This window comes from Rhipicephalus microplus, chromosome 10 (genome assembly GCF_043290135.1).
Source record: "Rhipicephalus microplus isolate Deutch F79 chromosome 10, USDA_Rmic, whole genome shotgun sequence".
Lineage (NCBI taxonomy): Eukaryota > Metazoa > Arthropoda > Arachnida > Ixodida > Ixodidae > Rhipicephalus > Rhipicephalus microplus.
Window position 1 is genome coordinate 99,155,956 of NC_134709.1, and position 10,514 is coordinate 99,166,469.

General features: G+C 42.5%; 1 protein-coding gene across 1 annotated transcript in view; it reads right to left on the reverse strand.

The window, feature by feature from the left end:
- Window positions 1–10,504, reverse strand: part of LOC119181429 (MyTH4 and RhoGAP_KIAA1688 domain-containing protein RhoGAP93B) — a 60,791-nt gene extending 50,287 nt beyond the window's left edge. Inside the window, exons 1-2 of the mRNA XM_037432674.2 lie at window positions 10,362–10,504; window positions 3,001–3,102 (exon numbers count right to left, since the gene is read on the reverse strand). Of these exons, the coding sequence (XP_037288571.1) occupies window positions 3,001–3,102; window positions 10,362–10,375 (116 nt within the window). The 5' untranslated portion in view covers window positions 10,376–10,504. The remainder of the gene's footprint in view (window positions 1–3,000; window positions 3,103–10,361) is intronic.
- Between the last annotated feature and the right edge of the window lie 10 nt (window positions 10,505–10,514).

A 10,514-nucleotide genomic window follows, 5' to 3' on the forward strand; every position in this document is an offset into this window, starting at 1 on the left:
AACAATGTAGGATGTTCTTAAGTAGAACACTTATAGATTTTTAGCAGATGTCGGGGGCATATATTGCAGATGTGCAGACAGTGTGTGTTAGCACAACTTTAGTCTGCTTACTGCACACCGCTTCGACATGCATAAATAATTTCAGTTTTTACTCAAAATCATTGTAAACGGAGACAGAAAAAGATCAACACAAATGGCGAATTCAGCAGCAGAAAAATGAAAATTTTGTTCCCCAGCGTGACAAGAGAAGGAAAGGCGTGATCTACTAGTTAAAGGGGTAGTGACCAGCAAAAAATGACAGCATATCTACGGGGTGAATGATAGACAGCGGGGCAGAGCTGGGTCCGCACGCCAATGATGCGCCGCTTCGGCCTTCTGTTGTCGTACTGCAGAGTCCTCGCGGTAGCACCGCGCAGCTCCGTGGCGTACTTTTGCCTCGTGCGCCCGCAAATTGGGGACCCTTCTTCGAGCGCATGCCGTCGCTGCTCAGCAGCCTTCTCCATTCTCTGTCGCCGAGCCTCTATGCCCACGTGCGCCCCCTGGCGTATGGTGCCGCTGAAGCACACGCGATTGCCTCTCTCTCCTTCCGTATGTGTGACGTCGATCTTTATTTTCTACAAGTAACACCCTCTAGTGTTGTACCATTTGCATCTTTCAGCATATAGTAAAAGTACTTCCCTCTATGACCGGTTCAAGAACTAACGAGGGGTGCTTACCCACAACGGAGAAGCAACAGCCATGCCATAAGGAGCTTTGCCCCTAAAAACAACTCCTCCTATTTCCCGAGTTTCCAATGCCATTTAAAATTCTGTTTCGGTAAATAGTCACTTAAAATCACTTTTCACTGAGACTGTGCATCACTATCACGTAAGCTGTTATACTGTATACCGTGCTAATATACCATTTAAATGATCCAACATAATATTTGCAGTGCCAAAATATTTTATTTCTGTAATTTAGACGTTTTGTAGGATTCATGCTTCAAAATTTTTTAATGACTTACTGATTTTCGGCAAGTTCTGTAAAAAAAGGAAGAATAAAAATAAGCAAGGCTTTGAGTCAGAATTCTTCTTTCTAGTGCAGCGAAACTTTAACTCTGTCTTTTTAATGCGACCAGTATCATTCAAACTGGTCACGCAGCTGTCTTGTACAAGCATTATACCTAGGCTTCACGAGAGAACTACAGTTGTCTGGCAGCCAAGCTTCTTTGAACAAAATGGCATCCAACCTGAACCAAGAGCACAGTATTGGTTAGAGAAAAATTTATTCTGCTTGAATTTTCGTTCAGGCAGCTATGCCACTCCTCTTTTCCAATATGCTTTGCACAAATAGCAACTAATCTTTTGCTGGCTATAATTCTGTACCTCAGAAATCCCATAGAAACCCTATGCGAATCTATGCCTATTATCAGAAGCATTCACAACCCCTTTTCATGTGTGAGAGAGTGTGCAAGGTTCTCATTTGGGTGCCACAACTATGAATTCACTTCAGTAATTTTCACTGCACCATAGCTGAGCTATGTGGTGAAGTACAGAACTCGCACCCTGAAATGGGAGAATTTAGAGCTAAGCAACGCCCATACTTTTAGTTTCCACCGTCTCCAGTTCGGGCTGCATCGGCGTAAGTTCGACTCTAATGCAGAGATCAGAGCCAACACTATCCGATTCGTCACAACACGACATGGTTATCTCGAGGAATGGTGCATTCGTTGTGCCAAAAATTTTAATGTCGCATTTGAATCTGAGTACTGTACATGAAATGTTACAAAGTAAACCATACAACATGGGGCCTTGAAGACAGTGAACTACACCATAACATTGCTGAAGTAGCATTGGGGCCATAATTTAACTCATTATATCTAATATTCATTGTAACAGCATAAGCTCTAAAAGATTGTGTGTAAAAGCTATATAAAAAAGGAGGATCAAAAGTGTGTGTGTCAGACGTCACTGGCCCTAATAGATAAATAAGTGTCTTTTCTAAACCACACTGCCTTACAAGTTTCTGCAGTTTTATTTAAATTATTCACCTTGCCATGTTGTTAGGCTAATTTCCTAGCAATGTGTGAACTATATCTTTCAGTTATGTTTTCTGCATAGTGATGTAAGCATGGTACTACGTATACGATTTCCTTCAGTTTTTCTTCGATAAGATTTCGTTGAAAGTAAGCGCTTATGTCGTGCTCTGCAGTCTTTGTCCTCATAGCCAGTGCACACTTTCAGATAAAGAAAATCCTGATACAAAAACATAATATTCTTAATTTAAAACTCATCAATAAAACAATCCTTGCCTCAACCCTTGTTTCATTTCAAAGTAGACCTACTGGATCTGTTAAACGTGAGATGACCACGTGTGCGCATGCACGCACGTACACATGCACGCACCCACGCACATGCACACGCACACACACACGCGCGCACACAATTACCCATCGTCATAATGCAAGCTTCCAATATTTTTCTCACTCTGTTCATACATTTTAATATGACACTACCAGTCGAATCCCCCCCCTCCCCCTTTTTACACCTTGCTGTTTGAACGAAAATTTAGGATTTCCTGAACCACATTTCAGGCGAAAATTTTACAGCCACAGCCACAGTGGTCATAAACTGTCTTTCAATATCTGCTATGTTTTTTACACCAGGTTTAGAGTTTTAAGCCATGCGTAAACTGAATACACTCAAATCTCACAATTACAAAATTTTATTTTAGATGAAAATAGGTTCATTTTATTCAATAATTTGGTACAAAGGTTCATTCCTAACAGTACAACTACTGCAAGACTATTTTTAATTTACTTTGTTATAACCAATATTTCATTATATCTGGGTTAATTATATCTAGACGTCAGTGTATTTTTTTGTTAAAACTGATATTGCAGCGGCTCTCATGTGTTCACATCCTAGTGACTCTTACGCCCATGTCCAGTTTCCCACTGTAGAAAGCATGTCTTGTTTTGGCCCTGCCATGAATAGTCTATATGAAAATGCCAGCACTCACATCTTGACGCCTATGGGTGGATCCCAGACGCACTCGCCCGTCGTCAGGTTGGCGTACATGTGCTCCTTGGTGCGGGGTTCGATGATTTCCACCCATTCCACCCTGCGTGAGAACAATCGAGACAGGACATCAGCGTACGCCCACACATTTCTTCCATTCGCACTTCACGACAACACCGGAACTGGTCACAAGAGTCCGAGAAGCTATGCCATAGAAATCTTTTTGCCATTGTTCATTACATAACACAAACTAGAGGAGGAGACAAACAAACATTAAATAATTAAAAAAATAAAAGAAATATGACAACATGAAAGCTCACTTACAACTAGTCCTTATTCTAGAGAGCACATGAACATGTACAGGGTGGCCTAAATATAGTGCAAGATAGTGCAAGATGAATAAACAACTATAAAGTCGCGGGTTCATATCCCGGCTGCGGCGGCTGCATTTCCGATGGAGGCGGAAATGTCGAGGCCCGTGTGCTCAGATTTGGGTGCACGTTAAAGAACCCCAGGTGGTCAAAATTTCCGGAGCCCTCCACTACGGCGTCTCTCATAATCATATGGTGGTTTTGGGACGTTAAACCCCACAAATCAATCAATAAACAACTATAAATCTTTTAATGGATAAATGAAATGGAATATACTTCATTTTATTTGTAAGGACAGTTAATTGTATTAAAGAACTGAAATTTAAGTTTTGAAATGCCCACCTCGTGCTTCTATGCAGGCTTGAACGCGGTCTCGAAAGATTTTCAAAATGGATGCAATAGATCCCGGAGTTGTAATTTCTCCCACGCCTTTTGCAGAGCACGCTTGCATAACTCTATCGACTTGGGTTTGAAAGAGGGCACCTTTTGCTCCAGGATTCCCAAACACGAAGGTTGATAAGGGTGAGCTAAGCAAGGTGGACGATTGGGCCAGTTGGTGATACATGATCTAAGAGTACGACGCGGTAGTAATGTTTTCTTTTTTCCTGGTTGTTATTTATATATGCAATGCAGGATGAATAAACCTTCAGTTGATAGTCTGCGCTTGTCCTTGTCTTTTTCCCGTCCGTGTTTTCTACCGCGTACTACTCTTAGTTCATAAGGGTGAGATAGGGCAAACCTGACAGCCAAATATCCTTCCTTCAGAAGCAAGGGAAAGTTTGCCCGACACTACTCAGGAGTCATCCTCACTTTGTGGGCAAATAAAATAAAAAGCAAGATCGAAAATACATTACAGTATTTGTTTTTTTTGGTCACCCTGAACAGCTATTACCTATGACAGGCATGATAAAACACGCTCCGAGGTGAATTCTGCACTTTGCAGGCCCCCGTCCACTTTCTCGGACAGTAACCCTGCTATCTGCCATTGCATTGTGTCATTTACGAAGCAGTCTTGGTTACTGCTCCATATGGTCTTAACCAGCCCAACAAGCCAAGGCAAGAAGCTTACGCTGAATAGATATATCAGACAAGTAGAAGAGGTGTGAAGTTAAGTCTGAAAGACGTGGTAAATTAAATGTTAATTAATTTACTCGCTATGCAATACACGTGAACCAAAAGTGTCACCAAGAATAATTGTCAGCTAAATGAAACCAGCTGTACGTTTTGAAATATGCCAACCTGAGAGCTGAAATGTCATTTCAAGGCACACGAAGAAGTTTGAATGACACTTGAAAAGTGTACAGATTCTTTTAGGTGTGGCACAATCTTGTCAGATATTTTTGTCTTTTTTATTATTATTTATTTTTTCACTGTCGTCCATCGCTGTGAATGGGCGATAATAAAGAATACAGCTGCCAAAGTGTGAATTAAAATTGCTCTATGTGCCGGGTTGTGCCCAAAAGAACAAAGAATCCTCACAGTACTGAGATAGGAGAAAGATGTCGTCATTTGTTGAAAGCTGTTCTTAGCGTCGGAAGTGCTGGATAGATATACATGTCATCGTGCATTCCAGTGTTATTGCTTGGAATTGCATTCATTTAAGAATGAGCACCATTACTACTGTTGCACATGCAATTAATTACAGACATTTCTTTTAGGTGTTATGCCCAGAAGAACAAAGAATCCTCACAGTTATTTCACTACAGAATCTGCAATATCCCTTCGGGAAATTTTGTATGTGTAAAGGCGCTTACTTCACTGAGCATATACTTCATAGCACTTGTTAGTCGGAAATAAATAAGTGACTGGAAAAACTTGAACAATATACAGTGTTGACCGAATGAGCAAGTATGACAATTTTTACATACGTTCACTTTTTATGCAAGGCTATTATAAGACTGCTGGTTGTTCATTGCTATGGCAAAAGCAGCTAGAGAGTACTGGCGCTCTTGTGTCAGAACAAAACGAAATCACATAAAGCATAAATTAACAATACTGCGAAGTCAAGAAAATTAAGGTATGCCCTTAGTTATTTTGTTTTCTTATAAATAAATAAATCATATAGATCTGCGTTAAGTTCTAATTGGAAATCTAGCTTGGTCACTCACAGGTAGTTACCCTTGGACCAAAGGGGGCATTCGTGGCATCTATATAGCACCAAAAGCGAGTGCTGGTTTCAAACTTTGTGGAGTTCTATATGCCAATCTACTTCACTGGCATTATGCAATCAGTTCTATCTCGAATCACTTCACAGTTAATGATACATGATTTTCATACGCATCATAAGCTTTATTAAAAGTCTTTGACCATCCATGGGACACTGCATAAGAATACTGTCTCACACGTGCTTGCATTTTATGTTCATGTAAAACTGCCTTGTAGGCCCTTTCACTAACATCTCTTCCCTTTGCTCCAGTGGCTATAACATTGTATTGCTGTGCCATTAAAGGGCCAAGACATAAAAAACAGCTCTCATACGATCCCCACTCTTCGAGCTTGTGACGACACAGAAACAGGAGACAAACATTGAGGTCCAAGGACTAAATGGCTACATCACAAAATGAGTACCCCAGCCAGACAAAATAAGCAACTGAATTGCAACGATATCAGCTCGGTGAATGCAGCTCGGTCTCGGTGAATAATACGGCCTCACGAGCTGCCTCTGTTTACGCAGCATTCATCGCACCCTCCAGATAACGTATCAAGTCCCTGGAGACATTCGCAAAGCCTAGGACAGTCAATGACACAACCTCCGCATGTTATGCCACCAAAGCAGTTCCAGAGGCTGCTGCAATCGATGCTGGATCAATGTGACACACAGGATATATCTACAGGCAGAGTAGAAAAAAGACTTGAGGAAAAAGTAACACATCCCGATACGGTACAGTTTTGATAAATCAGTCGTCTTTTTAATCAAGGGCAAAAGCGATTGTCAACACTTTTTGATTGTCAAGCTGCTTTATTCACGAAGCATTGGGACAAATGTGAAATGTGTTTGCTAGTCACAAGCACTGAAATGTAACACTGAACATATAGAGTGTAAAACTACTAGTCGATTTTTTTCACCCATATTTACTGTTTGCTGTAAGGAGCAAGTCTGTATTTGACACATGTAGACTACAGACCTTTTCATTGGACACAATTACTTGCCACTTATAACATTTTCAGACACACCTTGCAATTGTGATGTGGCTGATATGGGAATTACTCTCTGGGGGAATTACAAACTCATGTATTGGCTATCCTGGATTGATTGCAATTTGTTTCACTAAAACATAACAGAGAAGCACACGGTAGACATTATGGCAATAAAAAATTTCCCTTTCAAGTCTACTGATAGTTAGAGGAAATGGCAGGCCACTTTGACATAGCAGACAGTGCAGTTGTCGCAGGTGAGTCAAGAGAACAGTTGATGTTAGCAGGCCAATGAAACACTACTTAAAAAGCATTACGGCCCTTCCTGTCATGACTGTCGGGATGAAACATCTATGCCAGCTACTGTCACTGGTATAGCATAATGTGATCAGCCAGAGGTCACGGTCAGACTACCAAGAGAATGTCAAAAGATGCCAAGCTTTCAAATATAAGATATTATCCACATAACCTTTATCAGCCTATCTTATATCCCCTGCAGAACGAAGGGCTCTCCCAATGATCTTCAGCTCACCCCGTCCTATGTGAGCTGTTTTCATTTGATACCTAAAAAATTTCTTAATTTCATCTTCCCACTTGACCTTCTGCCAGTGCCAGATATACTGATATATCTCTTTGTATTCATTCCAGTGCTTTAACTGGCCAACAGTTATCTACCCTACACATCAGTGACCTCCTAGGTTCACTTTCTCTCCTTTTAATGTCAACTAAAATATTGCGCACTCCTGATCCGCTACCCCGTTTTCTTATCTCCTAGTGCCACACTTATTGTTTGCTTTTCTATCGCACGCTGCATGGAGCCTAACTTCTTCTCAAGTTCCTTTTGTTATCTTTGAGGCTTCAGCTACATATGTTGGCGTATTACTGTAGTCTTACTACAGAGAACTGCAACACTGTTAATTTCCAAACACCACATTTCCTTCCCAGCGCAACATCAAGAAAAAGAAGAAACTAAACAATGAGCACTGACACAAAAATTTTGCATCTGTTGCTATAAGTAGCTAATGACCCACTTATCATGGCTGGAAAGATCGTTTGCTAGAGTGCAAGATAGTTAATTATTTGGAGACTGTCAGATAGTGCCCAGTCGCGGCTTTGGTTTCAAGGAGCACAGAGTGAACCGGGACCCAGAGCGGTTTTCACGTAATATAGCTGGTTACATTAGTGCAAAATGCCGCTTGCACACGAGCGCTACTTTAACAACTCTTTTCAGTGATGGCTTCCAGCGTGCTGCTATAACACCCTCTGAGACATACATACGCACGTCCCCTCGAAAATGCCCTACCCAAGCAAAGACTTTTGGAGCCTTTGTACTCCTGTGCAAGTCTAACTCCTCTTTCCATCGAAAAGGTGTGTTAGGAGAGAGTGCGAGGATCATGGCAGCAAACACAAACTCGTGACGCGAGTGGTGGTTGGTTATTTACACGAAAACCAAAGGCACGTTCCACGTACGTGCGATCGCACGTCACACACTTTAAAATTGATTTTAAATATGTTTTAGGCTAAATTGTTCATTTATATCAGTATTTCGTAGATGATGCCTGTGCATCCTCAAAAATCTGTCCCACGAGTTATTTCGCTTTCAAAATTTTGTGACAGCGCTCCTTTCAGCTTTACTCATTCTATAGTGTTCTATCTATCACAAGGCCTATTTCACGACAATGAACTAGAGCTCAATAATGTGCAATGCTTGTCTTTATTCGGCACTGTAGTTGCTGGAAACTGCGGGAGGGGAACAGGGACTTAGGAACTGCTGTGACATTTGCAGGTCACCTTTGACCTTTGCTTAATCGTAACCTTCACAATGTGCACAGCATGGCTAATTTCGCGTTTGGTTTCAGGGTTGCCAAAAGGTTAATGCAGTTTCATCAAGGTCATCTAGCCCCCAGGAAAACCACCCCTGCGTGTGCAAACTGGGAGGGCTATTTTGCACGATGCAACTGGTGCACAGATACCAATCTTCACATTCAGTTCGATCAGCACATGCTAACCCCTTCCCCCACTTTTTTTATATACAAAAAAGTGGGGGAAGGAGTTAGCATGTGTCTTCGTATAGCCAGCGTTCATGTAGCCAGCGTTAGCATATGTCTTCGTATAGCCAGCGTTCATGTAGCCTGTCCCCCCATTAACCTAAGGTTATTAAAGTGTTAAGACTAGCTAACGTGGCTCAAGTATATATTACGCGGTTCCAGCAAATAAATCTTGTTGTAAGTCAGTGCCGCTGTCTGTCTCCTTCTTTTCTTGTCCCTCGTTATTGGCGCTGTTTTTTATGTGAGTTAAGACAGTATTACATAAGAGCAGCAATGAACACAACAATACAAATCCTATTTTGTAAATGTGGCTACATGTACTTGTTGGCTGTGGTAGTCTTGTCTCCTCATGGCACTGCTTCAAGTCCTACTACGTGCAGCTGTGAGGTGATACTAACTAGTCACGTTCAATACTCAATAGAGTGTTACCACACTAAAGTTTTCAGGTGCAATCGCAACCTCCTACACTAAGAGAAACCAGCCACATCTTTCAACACACATTACCTTGCAAAAAAATCCGGGACATCGTTCAATGCAAAGCACAACACCGTTTTCGCATCACAAACGTTTGCAATGTGAAATGATGTAAACGTGTGTTACAATAGCTTTAACCTCTGCTCAACAAGCATGGAAAGACGAATGTTTGTCTACACACAGAAAAATCACTTGATTGATTTGCAAGTAAACAAAGCTTCCTTCTTTAAAAGCCTTCAAACAAACGACATCAGTCTATAGACAAGTCAACTGTACTTTTGTTCGTGAACTGTAATACGATCATTTGTGTAGAAAATTGTGTCCCTATCCTTGAGCACTGATATGCACAATTATTAGCAAGCATGTAGACTGTTTACAACACTGACAAGAGCACACAAATGTAAAGTTATGAGTTGCATCAAAGTTACAGCCAAATTACATGCCCACCCTTCGCGAGAATCGCCGTCCCAATTTTTCGACTGCCACTACCTGGACGTTAAAAGTGAAACGAAATTGAGAGCGTCGAGAGAAATTTCGTCATCAGGCTAATAATAATAGAAAAAAAAAAACGGCACCAGCGTTTTGGTTTACCCTACGGGGTGCGAACCTCAAAACAGCGATGCACTCTAAATGACCTGCGCAGGCACACAAGCGGAGTTCTCCGTGGGTTTCATGCACAGCACGGCGTCGCTCATGGTTTGCGCATCGCCAAAGTAAAAGAACGCGCACCAATCGAGGCACTTGATCGTGACACGACGCCGTTCTATATCCGCGTGGCGGCAGACTCGTTGTCGACACTCAACTCCTTACAAGTGCAACGAGTGAGGAACGTCTTCGAACACAAAGTAAAACAACAAACGCAAAAGTAAAGATTCCAGGCAGGCGAATGTACCGCAGCGCGGGCCTCGCATTGCTGAAGACTGGGTTTCGTTCGGCATACGGCGAATCGGGGTTCTTAGTATGCAGAGGCCGTTCCTACACGTTGGTGGACGGTGTTCGCACGCTCGCACCGGCTGCTTTCGACGGCACCGCGCCCAGCTGCTCGCAGCCAGGAGTCGGGGTGCTTCGAAAAACGGGAGCACGCCACCGCCCAAGGCCAACGCGGCGTCTTGTTTAGCGGCGTGTCAAGTTTCGCTTCGTCTTATCGTGCCCGCCAATTTTTCTTACTCCTTTCCTCTTTCGATCGAGATCGAAAGGGTGATCGGGGATCTACATCTTTTTTTCCGCTCTCCTCCGCAACCGTGAAGCGTACGCGACCGAATCGCCGCGGAAAACCCACAGAAGCGAAGCGCGATCTGGTACTAGGCAAATGGAAAGCGAAAGCACAGGCTTACTTTTCGTTGGCCATGGTCGAACCAGGACCAAAGGTAGCGAGACGAGCATTAAACTTTGGCAAAATCGTCTCCAAGCACGTCGAAGCGCCGCACCGAACCCGCCATCTTGCACTCGCTACAGGAGCGCGGAATCATGGGACAAGCTGCGCTTGT